At 41.5% G+C, this 23,550-nt stretch overlaps 1 protein-coding gene and 1 pseudogene across 1 annotated transcript in view; one reads left to right on the top strand and one right to left on the bottom strand.

Annotated features, from left to right (window-relative positions):
* Positions 1 to 1,720: 1,720 nt before the first annotated feature.
* IREB2 (iron responsive element binding protein 2) overlaps positions 1,721 to 23,550 on the bottom strand; it is a 40,810-nt gene continuing 18,980 nt past the window's right edge. The window contains exons 10-22 of the mRNA XM_069071403.1: positions 21,586 to 21,686; positions 19,065 to 19,181; positions 18,405 to 18,564; positions 17,003 to 17,138; positions 14,993 to 15,077; positions 13,693 to 13,849; positions 13,318 to 13,442; positions 10,686 to 10,790; positions 10,444 to 10,586; positions 8,896 to 9,043; positions 8,682 to 8,804; positions 7,336 to 7,521; positions 1,721 to 4,952 (exon numbers count right to left, since the gene is read on the bottom strand). Of these exons, the coding sequence (XP_068927504.1) occupies positions 4,842 to 4,952; positions 7,336 to 7,521; positions 8,682 to 8,804; positions 8,896 to 9,043; positions 10,444 to 10,586; positions 10,686 to 10,790; positions 13,318 to 13,442; positions 13,693 to 13,849; positions 14,993 to 15,077; positions 17,003 to 17,138; positions 18,405 to 18,564; positions 19,065 to 19,181; positions 21,586 to 21,686 (1,697 nt within the window). The 3' untranslated portion in view covers positions 1,721 to 4,841. The remainder of the gene's footprint in view (positions 4,953 to 7,335; positions 7,522 to 8,681; positions 8,805 to 8,895; positions 9,044 to 10,443; positions 10,587 to 10,685; positions 10,791 to 13,317; positions 13,443 to 13,692; positions 13,850 to 14,992; positions 15,078 to 17,002; positions 17,139 to 18,404; positions 18,565 to 19,064; positions 19,182 to 21,585; positions 21,687 to 23,550) is intronic.
* Positions 10,842 to 11,368, top strand: LOC138148473 (large ribosomal subunit protein eL42-like; annotated as a pseudogene).

Genomic DNA, 23,550 nt, shown 5'->3' with positions numbered 1-23,550 from the left:
ATAAAAGCATATATATGGAATTTCCATATTAATATAATAGAAATATAATTATATATAATATCAATATAACATAATTACACATTTGCTTACTTTGTTTTTATAAAGAAAAATAAGAAACATAAGGTTTAAAATATTAATATAGGGCATCAGGTTGTATGCCACCCACAACACTCCTGGAGCCCACCAGATTAAAATGTAATTGGGAAATCTTTAACAAAATATACAACAGAGATGATGTTAATAGGTGGCTTCCTACTCCACATGCACCAGCAGGGATCCTCATGGGCTTAAGTGGCCCATTTCTACTTGAGTTGGACACCAAGGTGAAATGACCAAATTTCAGACAGGCCTTAAGAAGAAACAAAGAACAAAATGCATCTTGATGATGGCTTATTTGGAATTTATTTTGGTATTTTAAAAATACATTTTACTTATGGTTCTCTGATCATTTTTTACAATGCCTTCTCTAGGAGGAACCCTATGGACCTCAAGATGAAACAAACGCAGATGAAGCAAACCATCCCATAAAATAACATCTGAAAACATATGTACATGTGTATGTATGAATGCCTGCATATGAAAACATCCTACCCTAGTAGCTCCCTGCTCTTTTGCATTATTTGGTCTCTAGGACACATTACAGTGTACATACACCCTTTTTCTGAATGCCCAGGCACAGTGCCTGGCACATAGTAGGTGCTGGTGATTCAATGTGTATTGACTGATTCCATTGGTTTTCCTTCTTACCATGTTTGACTCGGTGATTAATTTCCATCAGTGTAGCCATCATGTGTGGTTTTCACCCCTATGTTAATTCATACCCATTCCCTTATTTCTGCTTCACAGCTGTCCTTTTTTACTACCTTGTGACGTTCCATTCCATTATATACTATAGTTTTCTCACTGATATCCTTGCTGATGACTATTTAAAGAGGAAGTATGGCACAGCAAATCGTTTAGAACTTGGAGTGCCAGAGTCCTGGCTCCAAATCCCACCTCTGATATATTGGATCTGTGAACATGGGATGGGCAAAGTACATAAGCTGTTGGTTTTTCTTACTAAAATGAGGATAAGACTTGTAGTGTGGACCTAACAAGGGTTATATTATCCCACTGGAGCCTTGCACTTAAAGTGCTTTGCTGGTTTTAAATGTTGGCTATTATTAGGCTTATAATAATAAAAAATAAACAATAGTTCTTGCCCTTGAGGGCTACACACCTTTTTGGGTCCCAGTTGGTCAGATAAATGTGAGTAATGAATAATTAGGAGTCTCTTCAGTGTCATGGGAAGAATGCCAGAATCACAGGATTTAGAACTTTGAGGGCCCTTAGAGAGCTCAGTGCAATGCCTCTGTGGGAGGGAGTGAGGCCACAATGGGAAGGTCATTTGCCTAAAACTTTGATCTGATGACTCCAAAGCCAATTCTTTACAGTGATGGTCAGTCACCCACTGCTCCTCAAACCCAAACTCTGTTACTTCTTTCCAAGTCACTTCTTTGGACCTCAACATCCTCATGTAGAAACAAGTAGTTTAAGACAAAGTGGTATATGGAAGCCCTTAGAATCTGATGATCCTTATGAACAAGTGGATGGTAAAACTATGAAGGCTGTAGAATCTAAAGAGTAAACCTTCAATCTTAAGGCTCGTTTTAGTCTGATTTGATCAAGGTTGGATTTCTATTATCCGTAAGCATTTTTAAATAGAGAAAAAAAAACAAAATCAGTGATAATACAATTTTCTTTATTAAAAATAATTTACAACATCGGTAACATTTATATGCACAATTGTCATCAATTGAACTTTGCCTCCAGATATATTTCTATACAATACTTAACATTGTTGAACTTAAAACTGTTATACTGTTTTGTTGGCTTTAAACAGTAGACATTGATTTGCAATTATTCAAATGTGATTACTATACATATGGTTCTATAGCCATATATACTAGATGTCAAATGGATAGAAACAGCAACATTATCACAATTTGGGGAATAAACATTTCAAAAGCCCAAATAATATTTTTTTTGTTTTGTTCTCCCAAATCAAACAAACCAAGGAAGGCTCAGGGTGTCCATTTTGTTCCCCCTGCAATCCTTGGTCAAAAGAAAAAGGTTGTCTTTAACTGGGACCACGCCCACACAGTGGCCAAATGACTTCTCTCCACCCTACTACAGGTAGGTGCAAAACGATGCTGGCAACACTGGTCCTGACAAGGCGGGAAATCCTCCAGGTGGCTTAAGCAGCTGCTGGACTATCTGGGCCTCACTTCCATAGGAATATGCCCCTTCCCCCCCGTGTACACAACCAAGTGAGGCCTTGGGGACCACACTCCTGCCCTGGAAAGCACAGGCCTGCAGCTCCTCCCCTGCCCCTCAGAAGTCAGTCAGTCACAGAATAAACAACTACAACTGTCAGGGGGCTGGGGTAGTTACTCACGGCAGAACGAGACAGTCTTTTCACTGATGTCATCGAAAAGAGCAGCAGACCTGTAAGTCATGAAACTGGGCGTTCCGCTCAGCATAATTTACTGTTAACGTAAAACCCCACCATTCCAGGTGACAATGGGCTTTTACAAGCCTACTTGAATTCACAAACCCTGAGGTGCTTCTGTGACATGTCCACAGGACTTCCTTTCCTTAAACATTGCTTTATTTCTTCTAGTTTCAGTGTGCAAGAGGCAGCTTCTATGCAAGAAACAGCAACAACTAAAGGGACACACAGACACAAACTCAGCACTGAACTTCCTCATGTAGCAAACAGCTGGCCAACAACAGTTCTTCCTGAAAAGGACAATCTAGTCACCTCCCAGGAAAGAAAATTCTACTTGCAATATACAAATATGAGATCAAGATGACTGGGATTAGACAACAAATTAAGGCTTGCTGACCATGACAACGGCCACTGGACTAGACATCGAATGTCTGTAAATGCTTTATTCCTAGTGGAGAATTCAAAATGGCCTCAGCCGGGCCGGACAGTCAATCTGTTTCATGTTCCTAGCCCTGCTCAGAGGCTGCAGGATGGCCCCAAGTTTATAGAGGCTCTTTTCCAAATGGTTTGCAATTCCTCAAGTCAAGCACTTGCTTTTGAAAATTACCATGGCTATTTTAACATTTAGAGTGTAACAATTCTAACTATAACACATTTCCTTGTAAATTAAAAAATTCACCAACAAGGAGACACAAGAGCATGATAAAGTATAGGAAAAACAACACGGTTTAAAGGTGACAGGAAACAAATAATAGACAAGAATTTGTTTTTAGTGCACATGGATGGTGGATAGGAAAAGGGAAGGGATGGGAGAAGAAAAATCGTTTAGCTTCAACATTTTATCACCCAAATATATATTTATGACTTCTCTGTAAACTCTCACACTGGTAATTCTGTGCAACAGTTACTCAGTGGTCCCTGTCCACTGGTCTAAATAGTAGGAAGGGTTTTATCATTCCTTTTATATGCAATGTTAATTGATTTAAAATTGTAGTAACATTTCAAAATGAATACTACATTACTTTTCCTTTTGCACAGTTTTAGTTCTTAAAATGAAATTCCTTAAATTTAAAATAACTTATAAAAGCTTCAGAAATAATCATGTAACACCTTGGGTAATAGAAAAGTGGTCCAGCTTCTTTGGGTTATATCAAGGAATTCATTCTGGTAAGCAAGAGTATATGCTTACAAAGACAAAAGCATTCAGAAGAGGTTAAACATTGCTGCCCTCAAGGAGGGTGATGACACAATTAGGATGAAAGCTGACCCAAAGAAATAATAGGATGACTCAAAGCAACAGAAAATGTTTTTAAATAATTCAAAAGATGACCAAAATATTAAAATGAAAACTGCGTAGACTGCTCAGCAACCTACCACCCTGTACTTCTGACTGAACATCTGTGATAATGTAGGCTGACAGTTTTTATAGTTGTCTGGTCAAATACAGTTCCTTTCTCAGATCCTGAACAGTAAAAAGGTGAGTTTCTGGTAAATGATGCGTACTTAGAAGTAAAAGTCTCACATGAATGTGGGTTACTTCTGTTTCACCTGCAATTCTATGATCATGCCTTGCAGTTTAACCAACAAATCACACATCTATAGGGAACATGTCGGACTACTAAGAAATAGGCTGGTCTCAACTTTCTCCCGGATCCTCCCAGATCCCAACAGCTTCCTTATCTGGGCCCATGAAAAACAGGCCCATCTTCCCCTACACAAAATCCTTGTTTCTTGAGGTCCTGGCCCTTAGAGGAAGGCTAAAGCTAGCTCTGGCTTCTATTTCCAAAGCAGAGCAGACACCTACCTAAGTATGCCAGCTTTGCTTACCTCAATTCTAAGGCTACAGAATCAAAGCTGAAAGTCCATTTAGACATCAGCTTCTCAGCTTACAGAATTGATAATCGGATTTGGCTTCTCATAAGTCAATTTGTTACTCTTGACCAACAAACAGTAGTACCCAGTTTAAAGGTGCAAAACTAAAGGAAAACAACTGCAGGAAGGCTGCTCTTACATAATAGTCTTCACCACAATTCAAGTTCAAACTCTGCCTCGTTTATTTACAAGATGGTTTGATAAAATAACCCCCCACCCCACCCTACCCCATACTTACAGCTCTCTCCCACAACACACTCAGGCTGATTTTAGCAATGTTAATAGCACCATTCGTATAGTATTTAAAATCAAGAAAGATCTCATTGTGGTCACTACGATGATTCACACTCATTTACACCCATGGATGAGATAACTGGGCATACAGCCAGGTTTGTAGCTCCATGGTATGAATTCCTGGGTCCATCACACAAGGCATTTGCAGTTACCAGTTATGGAAGGGATCCATGTTCAGTAGATACTAGGAGAATTTTCGAGCCACATAGTTTAATAATCCGCCATGTTTGTATAATGTTATTTCCACATCATTTTCAAATGAAGCAATCACGCTGAATACTTTTCCAGTGCTTGTCTTTAAAAGCAAACAAACAAAAAAACACAGAACCTATTAAGATCAACTTGTCATTCCTTCTAAACAAAGCCCTCTCTGAGCCTTCTCCACCCGCCCCCAGCCTACAAGAAGAGATTATGGTTTCACAGCTACTCCTTAAGTATTACTAGTCACCCATTCCCCTGCCAGAATAAACCCCACAACAGCAGGGGCCAGGTCTTATTGTGAGGTATCTCCTTCAAGACTTGAAATAGTGCTCTGTAAACAGTGGGTGCTTTAGTGAAGGTCTGAAGGAGTCAGAAAATTCTCATAATGCTGGACAGTGTTTCTCGCTGCCTAAACCTTTCCCTGCCATGAAACTCTTCTTGATGCCAAATGTCTCCCACAAATCCTTTTTTAACAAGTGAAAATCAGGATCTTTTTCTATCCTAGAAGAAAAAATGGTAAACCCAAACAGAGATGCTTAGTCCTGCTCCCCCTAACTCTGAAGGCATCAAGGAGGTGATCCTGGGCTTTGGAGGGGCTATATCAGTGCCAAAGGACATCACGTCTGGCAGGTCTTACCAAGCTAACAAAGCGTTGTGCATAGAGACATGGAAACAAACTGTGCGTCTGCTGTCTAAGAACCAATCCAGCTAAAGTGGGGAGGCCCCATCATGAGGCAGGCACCAGCTGAAATCTTGTTTTGCCCACGTGTGGCAGCCTATGCATGGAATGAAGTCTGTGATCTGCCTGGTGGGCCCTGCCCAGCTCCCTGCCAAATGCCCCATTTGAGCGTGGGACTATAGGACTATGGAAGCTTCCTCCTTTGTGTAACAGGGATAAAACCTAAGGAGAGCTTCTCATGTTGCTCCAAGACACAAATGAGACAATACATGAGGATTTTTGCAAACTTCCAAGGCTCTTCCTATGTCAGTTATAGTTTTAATCACCTGGGACTTATTATTTACTGCAAATATGCCAGTTAACTTTTGTTTTTAGGGAGGAGATGAAATTGGGCTTTTTTCTCCTTGCTTCTGCCTCAGGACTAGTTGAGGGATGCCTCCACTCGGCAACGAGATGCTCATGCAATGGTGGTATACATATTCCTTAAAACCACACCAGAAAATAAAGATCTCTAAGAGAGCCTGGAAACCAGGAAAGAAGCAGAGTTTGAAAATGGATCAGAGGAAGGGGATGACAGCCAGGATTCTGCAGTGTTTGTCCACAGACTGGGTCTCCAGGTCATGTCAAGTTCTGTAGACAGACTTTCCTTCTCAGCAAAATGAAGGCATTGGACTAGAGAGGTTTTCATGTAACAAACCCCTTTAGCATTCTGGTGTAATCTAGGGACACAAGGATCTTTTTTTTCCTCTTATAATAAAATAAAATGCTAAAATTCAGCCAGAGAAGAGTGAAAATAAAGATGTAACTTTTTTTTCTATACAAGTTAAAGGACCTGCTGGAATCCCCCAAAGGTCTGTGGCACTCTTCCTACTAGAGATTCCACCTCAAGAGGGATTTGGGAAATTCTCTGCAACTTACAAATACTACAAGGAGCCTGGTGAATTTTACTGAACAAAACCAATGTGAGTCAATGCCTAAGGGGGCTAAGGTAATTAATGACAGCAGGATGGAGATATATAAAGAGCTTTGCTATTTATTGTATTATATATAACATATACTGTATGTATATTATTAGGGCCCAAGCTGTGTGGTTTTCAGCACGATTCTGTCTCTCAGCACAGTGACATACTAGAGAAGGTGATCAGAACCAAGTGGCTAAGAAGCCATCCATACACCCATACACCTGGGGGCATTAGAACATACACCTCAAAAAATGTCAACACAGGTCACAAGTAGAGTAAAGTGATGACTACACGGTACTGGGAAATCTGTTTTTTGAGATCACTGTTTTCCAAAGCTTTTGACATTTTAGACAGAATCTCCCTTGAAGGGATCCCACCTTTCTGTATCTTCTGATTTAGCGATTCTGGATAGCTGCCAGACATGGTCCCTGGGATGACCTTCTGTGGGTGGGGACAGCCCTGCCCTGCTATGCAGTGAAGCTTTCACCCTTCTGTCCATGCTAATCAGCTGTGAACTTTTTAAGGAGGCATGCTATCTGAGCTCATCAGAAATGAGCACAAATGATACTGGGTTCTGGGACAGTCAGGCTGGCTTTTGTAAGAATAAAACCTATAGGCTCTACAACATCGTTTTTGGCTTGCTTTCCCCCCCCTTGCTGGCACCTTGGTCATACTTCATGTAGGTGAGGCTTTCAGAATGCAGAGATGCTATATGAATTAAGAAAGTAACCCAAGATTCCACTGACACCCACTGGGGCTAAGTGTGACTATCTGTAAGCAGGACCTCACTCTCCCAGCTTCCTGGGCACAGACAGACCTGAAAACCTTGCAGATACCTTTATGTTTAAGGTGACTCCCGGTGACAGATCTTCAGGGAATGAAAATGAAAGTTGCTCTCTGCCGGAGAGGCCCAAGGAATTGGCATTTTCTCCTGGAAGAAACTGCAGGGGAGCGATGCCAATTCCGATCAAATGGTCTTTGTGAATCTTCTCATAGCTCTCTGCTACCACAGCTTTCACACCCTGAAATAAACAACTTTTATTTCTTTCAAACTCTAAGGAAAGAGAAGTGGTATATGGCATGCCCTCTAAGAAGGTTCTCCAGCCTGCAGAGTGGATACAGCCCCTTCTATAAGCTCTGCAGAAGAGGTTTCTACCTTCTGACCCGGAGTGGGACAACCTATCACCTCTTGGGACTGGCACAGCAAAGGCATTTTGCTTCCAATGTAGTCTAGAGGCTCTAAACCAGGCTCCCAAGATGTAAAAATGTTCTTCTCAGCACTACTGAGATTAATTGTAGAAGACAACTTGGCAAGCTATGGTCCTTGCAATAAAATATGGCATTTTCCCCAGGGCTGGCACTAGATGAAATTGTGATGGTGACAAAGTCTATTGATTTCCTCTTATTACTCACTGGGACAATTTGCATTTAAAAAGTGAATCTAACGGGGGCAGTTAGGCAGTGCAGTGAATAGAGCACCAGCCTGTGGAGTGAGGAGGACCTGCGCTCAAAGCTGGCCTCAGACACTTAACACTTAGTAGCTGTGTGACCTTGGGCAAGTCACTTAACCCCAACTGCCCTGCCTTCCCCCCTCCAAAAAAAAGTGGATCTAGGACTGAAAAACCAACAAGGACAAAAGGGACGACAAAGAACAGAATAACAAGGGCTAAATGGCAGGTGCTAAGACCAGCCTGTCTGATGGTGGCTAAAATTTCAAAAACCTGTTGGAGAAGGTTCTCCCGAGATGTCCTCAGTTACTGGACACTTCTGTTCCATCTGTGGGTGACCATAAGCCTACCTTTCTCCAGTCACAAAGTGAATAAAGATTTCATACCATCTGTGAGTGTGAAGGATCCACACTGTAGAGGAGCAAGCTAGAGGGGCGGGCACAATGACTGGCATATCAATCAACCTGTCTATAAGTAACCAAATCCCCAACCCCAACTTTCTTAGATGCATAAAGAAAAAATGCTGGTCTAGTCCTAGTCAAAATCTTTAAGAGAATGTTAAAATGTAACCACAATCTTCTAAAAAAAAGTCATAATGAACAATTAACCATAGGCAAACATCATACAAATGTTTCAATAGCATTCTAAATTTAAGAATTTGGAGATGGATTTAAGGGAGTATACACTCCCACCTCTCAATTCCTCAAGAAAAGTTGTACAAAAGCATAAAATACCATCAAATAGGGTCCTTTGGCAGCCCAGTCTCTTGAATTTCCAGAGCCATATTTCTTCCCTGCTAAAATAATCAATGGAATACCTTCTCTCTGGTATAATTCTGCAGCCTCAAATACATCCAGCTAGAGATTAAAAACAGACAAAAATTCACCATTAAGTCAGCGGGCAGAATTCTAGTAAATAATAATTGGCATAATCCAAATCTATCTTCACCGTTTGTCCTGATGGAAAATGAACTGTTTTGGGAGCTGGTTTTCCAATAAACTTATTGAAGAGCTTGATATTTGCAAAGGTGCCTCTCGTCATCACAGCATCATTACCCCTCCGGGCTCCATAAGAATTGAATTCACGAGGTGTAAGGCTATAAATCAAGATACAAATCTGAGATTACAAAACGAAAGGGGAAAATACCCCCACCTCCTCCAGTTGAAGCAAGGGAGAAATAGAAATAGCTACTGATTGCTGGGATGTTTGTAGTCAACACTTAAGTTAATTTTGCTTTATGTTTTCTCAGCAAGAAAATCACTTATTCTCCTTGGGCCTTGGTTTCCTCATTAATAAAATGAGGTTGAATTCTAAGGTTCCTTGTAGTAGATACTGTGAACCATTAACGGTTAAATTTGTCCATCAGACAAAGAAAGGGTTAGATCCCAAAAAAATCATAACAAGTAAAAAATTAACAAAATTATTGATTTTATTCCGACAGTTTAGAGCTGGGATAAATTGGGATGAAGACTTTCCTTTTCTCAAAATACTTCCAAACTTATGACGAGTAGAGACCCTAAGCATACACAAAATGAGGGGAAAGTGACATTTTTCTAGTTCTCATTGTTTCAGTATTAGAAATCTCCACAAAAACCTAATGTCTCTTCATGGGAAGGATCCTAGACCTAACAGTGTCTAGTCTAAAAATAATCATTTATAGCTTTCTTTAAAAATTGTTTTTATAGACCTAAAATCAGAAGTTTAAAGGTACAAGTCTTTTTCTGTGAGAAATGACAATAAACTGGTCCTTCTACAGAACACCTATTTATTTTTCACAAGGCATTTTCAATAAATTCTTTCAATGAATGGTTTAATATAATATACAAGTTTACGTTTAGTAAATCCTTCCTAAGCTAACCAGAAGATAGCTCTGCAAAGAGATTTCTATGCATAACTTTTACCCTGGTGCCAAGGCACCTATTAGGGTAACCAGACAATGTCTATTTTATTAATCATTAAAAAGTGAAATAAAATCTACCTACCCCCAGATTACGATCTCAAGAATTAATGTTTATTTTCATTGTAAACTCCCAAGCATTTATCAGGATGCAGAGGGCCATCACCCTTTGATGCCATCTGCCCCACCATGCCTGTGACCAACTCATTCCAGGCTTGTACGGGATGATCCAAGTAAAAACAGTATGCAATTCCATGCATTTCTCATAATGGGCATAGAATAGGATCCAAATGATTATTCTATTCTGACAAGGTACATTAAATTAGTCTCTTAAATGGGCAAGATTTAGAAAGAAAAAAGGGGAAACTGCTATTTTGTTTTCTATGCAGCTATGTTTAGACAAGGGCTCGATTTAAGTGAGCTCCACAGACAAAGAAATAAACAAAACAAAAATCTGACTAGCAGTCTGGCTCCCCTTTGAATGAAGCACCTCCATACTCAGGCATGTACGGCTTCTATAGGAACCAGCACAAATGGGTATGGTCTTGGTAGGAAGCAGCCTTGCCGCCAGCAGGAAAAGAGCCCTTGCAGATACGTACCCTCTGTTAGTGAGATACTTGGCAGCAGCGCTACTTCTGGCGATGCTTCCAGCAGGTGATATATGATCGGTTGTGACAGAGTCTCCCAAATAGAGCAAGACATAGGCATTTTCAATGGGCTGCAATGAAACTGGCTCTTTGGCCTACAAGATAAGCAATGAAGATGTTTCCGGATCACAAAGAGCTTAACTCCCTCTACAGAAAGAGCACTGTGCTTTAAAGTTTGTAAACAGGACACTTACAAGTTTATCAAAAAAGGATGGACATCTGATATAAGTAGATTTCGAATCCCATGGGAACAAAACAGAATCTGGTGCATCTAAGGAATTCCACCGCTTATTTCCTTTCTGTGAAGAAAAAACATATCAATAAATAGGCAAGTTTGTGAAAGTCTTTTCATGTGCAGCCCCAAGGATGGTGCACAAAAAACAGGAATAAGGTAGTCTTCTGCTGTCATCTTTCGAAGCTGGTTGTCTCTTTCAGCTTGCCGTCATCCTCCTTGGCCGAGCGCTTCACCCATGGGCGCTTGGCCAAGAGATCCCAGCGGCCTGTACATCAGAGAAGCCCAGGTGGAAGTGTAGCACTGCCTTTCAGTGAACATCCCTAAAACCCAAGAACTGTCTGCAAAAAAGTGCAGCAAGTACCAGTACAAGTGACTTAGTACAAGAGAGGCAAGGATTCCCTGCATGTTCAGGGGAAAATGTGACAGAAGCAGAAGCAGGATGGCTATGGTGGCCAAACAAAAACAATTTTCCAGAAAAAGGAAAAGACCACAAAAAAGATTGTACTGAGATATGAATGTGCAGAACCCAACTGCAGATCTAAGAAGACACCTGCCATTAAGATTAAGCATTTTGAACTGGGAGGAAAAAAGAAGAGAAAGGGCCAAGTGATTCAGTTCAGAGGTTCACTGGTTTCATCTTAATAGGAAAAAAAAATTCCATTCCTTTTCTTGGTTTTGTGTTTTCTGTCTTGGAAAGGAGAGGCTTGAGTAAAACCAAGTCTCATAGTATGTGAAGCTTTTTCCATGTAGGAAAAGTTCTTAAGGATGTGACTGAGTTAATCATTTACTTAATGAGATTTATGTGTCATGGAAAGAAAGCCCAGATGGACATTTCTGGGGGGCCTGGGTTATTAGTACTGTGGCTATAATAGTTACTGATAACCTAGATTCCCAAGCAAATTGGAAGTGGGGAAATTAGGGATACAAAGTAATAAAGACAAGGATAGCTAGCCCCTATTTTGTAGGCCTCCAGCATCAAAAAATTATTTCATCACCCTCAATGATTGACCTGTTTTCAAAATATTAATGAAGTAAGTGGCTTCCCAGATCTACTTTTTGTGGAGAACTAATTAATAATGATTGAATTGCCTGGTCATTAAGGGATGGCCTATTAATTGAAAACTCACGTGTATCTTGCTTTGAGAGTATTAATCAAGTGATTTCCCATATCTAAAGGGATGACCTATTAATTGGAAACTGATATTAATTATGTTTAGGGGTGGGTGGGAATAACAGCAGGTCAAGACTTGGAACAGTAAAGAATGGAGGTCATTGTTCCTTGATTTTACATCATTTTTTGTATTACATAAATCCATATTAGGCTTTAACCCCTCTCGAGGTCAAAATGTTTGTCTGTGTCAATCTCTGTTTCTTGTATCACACTAAAGGTGCTTAATAAATGATGAGTCTTCCTAAAAAACAAAACACTCCAAAAGGAACCTGGAAGACCCTGAGGAGATCAGACTGTTATGGCACTAGCCAGATGGCATGGAGCTGGGAAAGGGTACCAAGAAAGGCTTCTATTTTCCGGAATATTCATCCACAAGGTTAGACAAAAGATGAGGCAGATCTCTACCTCCTATGGAGGCTGAATGAAGACATACATGACATCTGCAAACCTTCAAGGGGAGGGACAGGTTAAATAATTATATCCTTACCAGATTCCAGTATATAAGAACAAAGGGCCATTTCCAAAGGTTGAAGGTGAGTTTCATGACCAAACAAACAAACAACTTGTATAAACTGTGTGGAGTCAACATTAAAAAAAACAAACAAACCCCAAAACAAAATAAACCCAAACCTCCTTATTCAAAAAGCTGAAAAGGACAAAAATATAAAACAAGCAAGTTTAAAAAAAAAATCATGACAGATTTACAACAAATAAAATTAAAAGAGAATTAGCCATGGCTGTAGTTACATTACAAAGGATGTTGGTACTGAAAGATATCACCAAAATCTTCATTAAATAACTCCAAGGTGAACTGAAAATGTCCTCTGACCTACTTTATATTAAAACCTTTCCATATTAACACATAATTCAATTTTAACTCACTGATGTTTGCACTATTTTAAAATGTTTAGTTCTCTATTTTTTATTTGGAAATAAATCTAAATCTGCAAACTCCTCCTAATGCGGGTCACTATTACCTTGCTTCACAGCACAGTCCAGCAGTTACTTTAACAAAAACCACCTGCTTGCTCCATGTCATTCTACATGGCCCCTGAGCACTATCCTCTTTCTTTGAAATTAAAAATATTAGTAAAAGGCCGAACACTGGGATTCTTTCTGCCCTATGAGCCCAGCTTCATGGCTCTCTCAAGTCCCTGTCCCCATGAAGGCTGTGTCACTTTCTTCAAAGCAGTAAATTGAGATAACAGTGATTCTTTTCATTAACTGATCAGATTCCTTCTTTAGAGTCTTGAATTTAATTCAAGACTCTCAAAGGAGTCATGTCAGAATTGACACAAAAAACATTCCATTCCAGACTGTCATTTTCTAAATAAAATGTCTTGTGACACAATGCAGAAATCCAGGTCCATGACAGAAGAACTGTGCACTTATGTGCCACTCTTTAAGAAAGCATCCTTACCTCCATTTTTTCTTTTAATTCTTTAAACATAGAGAATATCACATGCTCTTCCTCTACTTTATGAAGCTCCTCTCGATTAGGCCAAATGTCATGTAGGTAGATGTTTCTGCCTTGAGGATCAGTGCCTGTTTTAAAAGTGTTCAATGTAAGCAAAGAATAACAAAATGCTTATTGTTTTTCAAAGATATTAATCATTACCCCAGCAAATGATTGACGTACAGATTGCTTCGGGTTAAGCAACAGAATGTGTCCTAGAGTATCCATGTTAGTTGACATGTAAGAATAGAAAGAAAGTAAACTAGCCAGCTTTTATTCTAATAAAAATGATTCCATTTCAGAAAAAAAAAAAACCCACTACTTAAGAAATCAAGTTACCTAAAGGTTCTGTCTGGAAATCTATATTCACTGTTCCCGCAATGGCATAAGCTACTACTAGAGGTGGTGAGGCAAGGTAGTTGGCACGGACACAGTCACAAAGACGACCTTCAAAATTCTTGTTGCCAGATAACACCCCACAGGCAACTAAGTCACCCTAAAAAAAAGGCAAAACACTTCAGGTCAAGAGAAAAAACAAGTTGGATATAAGCAAAAGCAAGGAGTAACCAAATAACCCAAACAGGTTCCATCATTGATTTCCAAAGAACTACTGCTCAAAAAGAAACCTCAGAATGACGACAGAAATCCCAGCATCTTAGAACTGGAAGAAGTTCAGAACCTAAGCAATCACTTAATCCATCCCTTCATTTGATAGCTGAAGGAGTCTGGAAGAGCAGGGACTTGAAGTGTAGATCACCCAGTAAGAGTGGCCGGGCTTGAAGGAGACCTAGGCCTCAACTCCCAAACCCCAACAAAGCAGGAGAAGAGAATCATAGGCTTGAAAGTGAACACTCATTTCATGGGTCCAATGCTTCTCCTATGGAACAAGGAGCAGTTACAGGGATGTTGGGAGGGATGAAGGCCAGGACAGATGCAAGCCAGTTAAAGGGTCTGGGAATATTGAACTGGAAGAAAAGAGGACCTGGGAGCACAGATGACATGATCTCATCATTGTTTTCAAATAATCTTTAGGGGTATTATGCAAAAAGAATTAAAATAATTGTGCTTGCCCCGAGGGCAGGAATAGGAACAGGAAGTAGAATTACAGAGTGGTTGAGGCTTGATAAACAAAACATTTCTAAGAATGATGGCTACTCAAAAGTGGGCCTTAGCTCTGTGAGAGACCTTCCAGCCAAAGCTGGCTAACCACTCAGGGAGGAGGGTATAGTGGGAATTCCTCTGAGGTACAGTCTGAGCCAGACAAACTTTATGCTTGGTTCTGCAATCGTGATTCCAACGGGCTAACTCAGAAGGGAGGCCCCATCCTGGAGAGTGATCTCTAAGCACTACCGCAGGCATTTCTGTTCAGCCACAGACTGGACCAAAGCACTTTCTAGGGCCTAACTAGGCAGTCTGACTTCCCCTCCAGCTACCACCCTTCCCTCCTGGCAAAAGCTGTCCATTCTTACTGCCTCTGCTTCATCTCTTGTTTCTAGGAGAGTAGTACAGAGACTCTAAAAGTACACTGCAAAATTCTTTCAAGATTATGAAGCTAATTAATGGTTTAATAACTAGAAAGTGGTTAAGAAAATTCTGGGAGCATCTCTCCAATCTGTCTCTGCTAATCTAGAAATGTTACCTCTTTTACTGCATTCAGAACAGCTTCTGGCAGGGGAGCTGTATTTCCAACACAGGTTGAACATCCATAACCAACTACTTCAAATCTACATTTAAAAAACAGAAAGGAAAAAACTGTAGAACATATTTCACTGGGAAAAAGCAGATGCACTCTTTATTTCATTCTAAACACTTGTTAAACAAGTTAAGTGAAGTCACTTAACCTGCCACACATTAGACACAGGTTTCAATTAGTATTTTCACTGAATGAAATCTGCATACTTTCATCAAGCACCACCTAACCTTCAATCAGCGCCAGGACTCAGAAAGGGCCACAGAAGCCCACAGCATTTACTGCAGCTGCCAAAGAAGGGGAGACTCCTTTCCTTGCCAAGGGCAACTACTCTGCTTGGACCCTTATTCCCATTCACCTCTGGCTCTTCAGGCACATTATCCTCCGAACCATCCCATCCCACCACCCTGCCCCCATTTCCATTTCCTCTTTAATGACTGGCTCACTGCCAGTTGCTGATGAACACACCCAGGTCTCCCAGTTCTAGAAAGTCTTCCCCTGCTGCCACTGTGCCCTCAGCTATCATCCACTCACTCCCAGATAAAGCTCTCGACTCTCACTGCTTCTGTTTCTCCTCTCACTCCTTTTCTGGCCTTGGAGATCTGGCTTCCAATCTCATGGCTCAACTAGAACTGGTCTGGACAAAGTCACCAATTATCTCCCAAAGTGGCAGATCTCAGGGCCTTTTCCTCAGGCCTCCTCTTTCTGGACCCCTGTGCGATCTGTCTCTTCGTTGGGTTGCTTCTTCTCCTCTCTACCTGACCACTCCTCAGTCTTCCAGTCTGCTCCATTACACACATCACATCCCACACCCGTGTGGGTACACCCTGAAGCTCTGCCCCAGGCCCTCCTCTTCTTTCCTTTAGGTGCTCTCATTATCTCCCAAGGGTTTAATGATCATCTTTATGAAAGCGAACATTTCAGGGCTATCTACCTCTCTGTCTGTCTGCAAACGCCTCATAGGCACCTCAAACTCGTCATGTCTAATACAGAACTCATTCCCTTTTTTCCCAAACACATTACTTTTTAAAATGTCACTATTTCTATGCGGGGCACTGTCATCTTCCCAGTCACCCAGATTTACCACCTTGGATTCATCCTTCGTTGCTCCTCTTCCTCCTTCTCACCTCCCCCACATCCCACCATTTGCTGAGCCAACTAGCACAATACACCTCCCCTGTCTTTTCTCCACTCAGAGGCCCATGACCCTAGTTCAGGCCCTAGTCATGCCTCACCACTCCAGGAAAATGATATACTAATTGGTCTGTGTCTCAAGGCTTATGCCTCTCCAATCCATCCTCCATAAAACTGATAAAGCAATATTCCTACTTCTCAATCTACTCAAGTTTTTCCCTATCATGCCTAGCATCAAATACAAATTCCTCTGTGAGGTACCGAAGCCTGGCTCTAACACACTTTTCCTTTCCAGCTTAAGAATTCTCTGGCTGAGCCACACGGGCCTTCTTGCCATTCCCCATCCCTTGTACATGCCTCAGAACATACCGTCTCAATGTCTAGAATGGACTTCTTACCTCTACCTACTCAGATCCAATGCCAGCCTCCAAGAGCCCCTTCCTTGTCCTCCAGCTGCCCCTGCTTCCCTGAAATCCTGGGGTTTTTTTGTCTGTACTTAAATGTGTATATGTTGCCTCCTCCAATAAAGCATAAGCTCCTTAAGGGCAGGGGCTGTTTCATGCTTGTCTCTGTACCTCTCTGCCCAGCCCAGCATCCAACAGGTCATCCATCCTTCCTGTTAGAGACTGAGACTCGCCATTACTTAGTTTCTAGTATGGGATCAAATCAGAGAACAAGAAAACAGAACAGCCTATCGGAGAGTCTGCAGAGTGCTTTCCTCACCAATGAGTGGTAAGGCTGGGGAGGGAACCACGCCCTCCACCTCTCGATTTCTTACTTTTGGGTAAAGGCAACTTACTCTACACTCCAGTAATTGTGACTTACCCAAGTTTACTAAGGTACGGTAACACTCCACTTGAACTGAGGTAATGTGTGACCATCCCACTGCCAGGAGATAAGCTTGTTCTGATATAAGGCTTAACCCGGAGACCAGCTTCAACAGCTTTTTTTGCCAAAAGACCTACACAAAGTCAATGTGTTACATGAATAACAGTTTTCAAATAATAATAAGTTGCAGAACCAAAAAAATGATATGTTGAAAATACATTTAAGCCTTGTTCTCTGCCCCAAGCATTACCACATGTAATAAAGTGATCTCTGGCACTGAGAAGGGAGGACAGAAGGGGAGTACCTGACAGTATCTTTTATTAAGTATAAAGTAGACCCAAGCCTTCCTCCATTTACTGAAGACATCACGTTCCTCTTCCATTAAAATCCCACTCTTATGCCTCATCATGATATGGAAATGACTAAAGTAGCACAAGTTCCAAAAGGGCCTTTCCCATGCGAGAAAGGCCTTGGACAGACTGTCTCCCTACCACAGAACCAGCCTGACTGAGCTCAGAAAGGCTCATCAGCAGGTTGGCTTTAAGTCATTTATCTTAAAATGACAGTGCCTTGTGGAAGACTGTCCCTCACCAAGTCACAGGGGGACTGAGAGATAGCTGGAGGGAGTATCCACATGGAGACACCATGAAGCCCTGAAATGTGCCAGACTGACAGCTCTCATTGGTTAACCTTCTCCACTAAAAGTAACCCACAATGTGCTAGGCCCCTGCCTTCTGCGCTGCTTACTACTTAAATGTATATACAAAGACATGAAAAAAAATAACAATAACTCAAGTTTTATACTCAATTAAAAACAAACATGTTCACTAAAAGCTTCACATATGTTTGGTCTTTTCAACCTTTAGGACACAGGCACTATTTCTGATGTTCCTTGTGAATAGCTCTGCAGTACCAGGGACAGAGTAAACAAAGTTAAGACTCACTGACTAATTACCATGATTCTAGACTTGAACGAAATAGTAAGAAAAGGCTCAGACTTACACAGTCACTCTATTTCTTAACAAATAGGTGGAGAATCATCAGAACTTTGTTTCTGAATAATTAGGGCAAAATCTATAACAAAAACTGCCCAAAACATCTTGGAGCCAATCAAAACCTCTAAGGGAACCTCTTGGGGGTGAAGGACCACGAAAGGGCTGAGTGGTGATGCTTTTTGTTTATTTTTTTTTTGAGGGCAATTGGGGTTAAATGTCTTGCCCAAGGTCACATGGCTAGTTTTTGTGTTAAGTGTCTGAGGCCGGATTTGAACTCAGGTCCTCCTGACTCCAGGGTTGGCCCCCTACTCACTGCACCACCTAGCCGCCCCATGTGGTAATGCTTCTGCATCCCAAGAAGTGACAAGGAAAGAGACGGTGTCTGGTTGTAAGCCAAGGCATACCTGCAGCAAGCATGACGGATGGATTGCAGTTATTGGTACAACTGATTACTGCGGCAATGACAACAGACCCATGAGACAATTTATACTCAATTCCTTCATATTGAATAGGCACAACATCATTTTGTTTTTCAGCGGCAATTTGAAAGCCTTTAAATCCAACCTGCACAAAATTGTACACATCCATTAGTTTCATTTACTCTTGTCTACAACCCAGTAGTTTTCTCCCCCACTGCCTCCCCACCATTTAACCAACACCGAGCATACAAGATTGGAAGGAGACATCTTTCTACAACTGAGTCAATTTTCAAATTATCCTTGGTTACCCAGCAATCAGCTGCCTCCCATGTTATCAGACCAAGGGCATAGGAGACACTCACACCTTCCACCATGCGAATCTCAGAGCTTTCATCAAGGCCTACAAAAGGAGGCTGTGGAATAGGGCTAGAAAAACCACCAGGGACAGTGCTTTCACTCCCCCAGTAAGTCTGGGGACAGCTGATCAAAAGAAATGGCCTGGCTGGATTACTAGAGAAATAGGCAAGCAGTATTTGGATGCTCCTATTCCTGTCACACAAGACACTGGTGTCCAGAGTATATTCTCCTTTTGCAATGTTTAGCACTATTTAACAAGCACTGAAGGTACAACCTGAAATGATTTACCTTTTCATTTAGGCAAGCTTGGAAATCACTTTTCATATCATTCACAGCCACTCGATCCTGGGGCCTCTTTGGACCACTGACAGATGGAATTATAGAGTTCAGATTAATCTGGATTATCTAGGAGAGGAAAAAGAATTAGTATTCATAGTAGCAGTCTCCAGTATGAAGAGTACCATTTATCTTAACAGTCTGAGTCCATCCATATGACCATTTTTTTAAAACACAAGAGTTCAATTTTAACTAACTTACATTCTGGGTTTGAACACTGCTAAAAGCAGGGCAAAATCTTATGCAGCCAACAGAGTCCTGTGCCACCCCCAGGAGGGGTTGTCTGCAAAGACCCCAAAGTCCAGATGTCCTTCTGCTAACACTTCACAATAGTAGCTGTTCATTTTTGTGTAAATGTATTCTTGGGTTCAACAGGAAAGGTTCCTGTGAATATCTGACTTGGATGAATTTTACTCTGGGATAAAATAAAAACTAACGCAGGGATGGATTTAATTTAATAAAGTCAAACGTGTCATAAACTAGCAATGGTTATCCTTATGTTGGTATACTGACAGCAGCCCATGGGCCTCCCGTTCCTCGGAGCTATCTGGGGGCCTTCTCCCCTTCGCTTCCCTTCCTTCCCACCACAGGGTCATAGGTATCTGCAGAGCCACAAGGGATCTGAGAGCTCAGACGATCAATCAGGTTGTCTAGTGCCATCTTCTACCCCACACAGAAAACCTCTTCATAATATCCCTGCTATATGAATACATCCAGAGACGAAGCTCCTACTACTTCATAGAACAGCTCAGGGTCATCACTGCAAGTTTTAAAAAGCTCTTCCTTACACAATGGGTCAAAATCTGTTTCGCTGTAACAGGATTAGTCATAGAAATCATGGAGCTGGGGCTGGAATGATTAATGGCGGTTCTGCCCTCCGGAGCTACAGAGACTCTAAACACCTCATTGACACAACAGCCTTTCAGATACTGAGGAAGATACTTTCAGATACTTTTCAGAGACCAAGTGTCATGTCCAATCCAAGTCTTCTCTTTTTGAAGCTAAAATGTCCCTAGTTCTTTCTATGGTTTCTCCAGACACCTAAGTTCTCCACCCTCTAACAGCCTGGTTATGACTCAGTGCATAGTCAACATCCTTCATAAAACATGGCACCCAGAACTAAACTCAATACACCAGATGTCTGACCAACATAGTGAACAAAGGCAATTCAATATTTTCCAAATGGAGCTTTTTCAGCTGTCACAATAGATGCAAACATAGCTTGTAGTCAAGAAAACTTGGGACCTTTTCCTACACCAATTGCCATCAAGCCAGGTCTCCCCCATCTTGTATTCATAGAGTTGATTTTGTAACAACAAATGAGTAACATGTATTCATGTTAAATTTCCATCATGTTAGTTTTGGCCTGTCAAGACATTTTTGAATCTTGACTCTAATATACAATGAATTCAGCTTTGTGTTAACTATAAATATGGTAAATATATCCTTCTAGGTTTTTTTTTTTATCAGTTGTTGGGAAAAGTTGACAAGACTGAATAGTGGACTGTGGAATTCCATTAGGGAATATGCTCCCAATTAATTTAGATCCACCAGTCAACATTCTGTTGGTATGGGTGCAGCTAAGTAGGCTATCATTCCCTTCACGTTTTTTTATCTTGACCACAAAGATATTTTACTCTTTTCCCACATGAAAGACAACAGAAGTATATGAGTCCTGGAAGTTCTACAGGCAGTCTAGGATATGTTTATTTACTTCCTAATTTGGATCACTTAATTACTTAGCAGGGGAGAAAAAGTGAGAGCCATGGAAGTTTTAAGACAGAAGACACCTGACCTGACTGACCGTCTGCCCTTTCAGATCCCTCATAGCTCTTCAGATGCCTATGACCCTGAGGTGGGAAGGAAAGGAAGTGAAGCCCTTCACTAGGGGAGAAGGCCCTAGATAGACCCAAGGAACACTTGGCGGCCAGAGGCCCCTGGACTGCTCTCCACATACCAACATAAGGAGAATCATTACTAATTCATGACTTTGTCTTTGTCTAATTCATGACATTGGACTTTGTCTTAAATCTTAAATCTACCTCTGCGTTAGTTTTTGTTTTATCTTAAAGGAAAATTCAACAAAGTTGGACGCTGTCAAGAACCTTTCATATCTCAAAAAAGAAATAACTTCTCCTAATCCTGATTTTAAGACACAAAAACTGATATACATTTCTTCCTACAATTTAACATACATATTGGAGAGGAAAATCTACCTTCTGAGAGTAAAACAGAGTCATTTATTGATACTAACTGCTAAGAGATTATGAAATTGGTTTAAACACTAAAAGAAATCACAAGTCTTTATTTCTAATACAAAAAAAAATGACTATATTCCAAGCTACTATGCTACAAATGCCACCAGGGAAATGTGAAGTAGAAGGCCACATTCCCCAAGTGTTCTCTCAGTGCCAGGACCTGTGTTTGGCGCTGGGAACCCCAAATGTAAGCCACAAACTCTGCCTGGGAGTACCTGGGAATACTCAGGCTCTGCCAGAGAACCCTGGTCACTTCTAAACAACTTCACAGCTTTAAGGTACATTTCCATTGACACAAGCTTGTCTTTGCTGAAACCTGGTGGGAAAAAACAAAAAAGCTTTCATAAGGAGTAATTCTCTTAGTGAGGGAGAAAGATTACTTATTACTAAAATGAAACCTTAACATTTAAATTTCTACAACTCAGTTCTAGATAGAATCCTGAAACTGGCTAAAAATAATGTACTTCACAAAAATTCTCACATACGTGTTGTCAAAGACACACCGATATTCTTTCCATTATCCTGCCAGATTAGAAACACTGATCACTGAAACAGAAAACAGGACAATACTGTATTTGTCAAAGACAATCGGTCCCCGATAGATTGGTAACGGCCTCATTTCACTGGATTCTGTTCCAGCAATGCCTTTGGCTCCTATGAGCTTCACCTCAATCGCCAGTTATTACCAAGGACGTGCAAGCTACAGAGAGACCCTGCTCTCCAGAAGCTGACCTGCTTCAGATAAACATGATGCAGTGAGAGGAACAAGAAGAAACCATAGTCGGGGCTCCAAGAATCCTGGAGGAAGAGCTCAGAAGGTCACATGGAGACAGTAGCTAGGTGAAGACTTGAAAGAGAAGGAATGTGAAAAATACAGAGGGGATTCCTATTCCAGACATGGCAATTGGGCTGCATGAAGACAAGGAGAAAGATGGTGACAACTTGTCAATTTTGAGGAAAAGTTCAGCCAGGAAGAGACTCCATGAAAGAGGCAATGGGAATGGGGTGTAAACTAGATGACTGAGGACCTTAAAGACCAGGAATCTGTCTTTCGTCCTGGGGAAATGAAGAACCAGTGAATATTCTGGAAGTGAAGGGGGACGAGTAGAGAGCTGTACTTTAGGAAGATGACTTTGGTAGCAGTGTACAAGATGGATCAGAAACAAGGAGACCCCTTAAGGTAAAGGGGAGAAGCACCAACCAGTGCCAGGCACTGGGCTAAGCCGACTTACAATTATCATCGCATTTGATTTTCACAACAGCCCTGCAAGGTTGGTGCTGTGATCATCCTTATTTTATAGTTGAGAAAATTGAGGCAAACAGATGTTAAGTGCCTTGGCCTGGGTCCCACAATCAGTAAATGTCTAAAGTTAGATCTGAACTCAGGTCTTAACTCCAGGCCTGATACTCTGGCCACCATGACACCTAGCTGCTACTGCTGTTTCAATACAGATTAGGTGCCAAAAAAAAGGCTCGTACAAGTTCACTCAGGGCCTGAACTAGGCTGGCGGGCCCCATAAGTGATGAGAAGACAACAGATGTAGGAGCAGTTCAGGGGCAGAATCCGCAAGGCTTGACAACTAACTGGACAGGGGAAGACGGTGGGAGCCTCCATGGAAATGAGTTCTATCTTCTGTACGATGAGGATGCTGTGATTGGGTTAGATACCTCTGGAGATGTGCAGCAGGTAAAGAAGCAGAGCTCGGGCACAGAGAAGGGGAGAAGGGCACACCGCAGCTCAGCCACAGAAGCTACAAGGAGCAGTGTCCAGGAAGGAGGCACAGCTAACAGCATCCACTGCTGATGAAGGCAGAGGAGGAGGAAACTGGGGAAAGTGCAGCAGTAACCTCTGGGAAAGCAGTCTTTGTCGAGCAGTGGCCTTCAGTCCCACTGAAAGGCCACGAGGAATGAGGCAGCAGGGAGGCCGTGGAAGCAGCACATATACACTGGTCTTTCATGCTTTGCAGTAACTCAAGTGAGGACACTTGTGAGCAGCACCCTTGGCTCTGCGACTGTGCAGGGATGAGGTGACAAGGGTCTGCCCAAGGGTGGTGGCCAGGTGAGAGAAAGAGTATCCCTGAAAATAAAAGCAAGACTAGCTAGGAGGGCTGAGAGAGAGCAATCAAGGGCTAAGTCCAGACTCCAGGCCCAGGGCACTGGGGAGGATGATGTGTGACCTG

Source organism: Petaurus breviceps, unplaced genomic scaffold (assembly GCF_028583685.1).
Source record: "Petaurus breviceps papuanus isolate PSGF00001 unplaced genomic scaffold, PetGlider_PUasm1.0 90825, whole genome shotgun sequence".
In the NCBI taxonomy this organism is placed as follows: Eukaryota; Metazoa; Chordata; class Mammalia; order Diprotodontia; family Petauridae; genus Petaurus; species Petaurus breviceps.
This window is presented reverse-complemented; position numbering and strand designations above follow the sequence as displayed.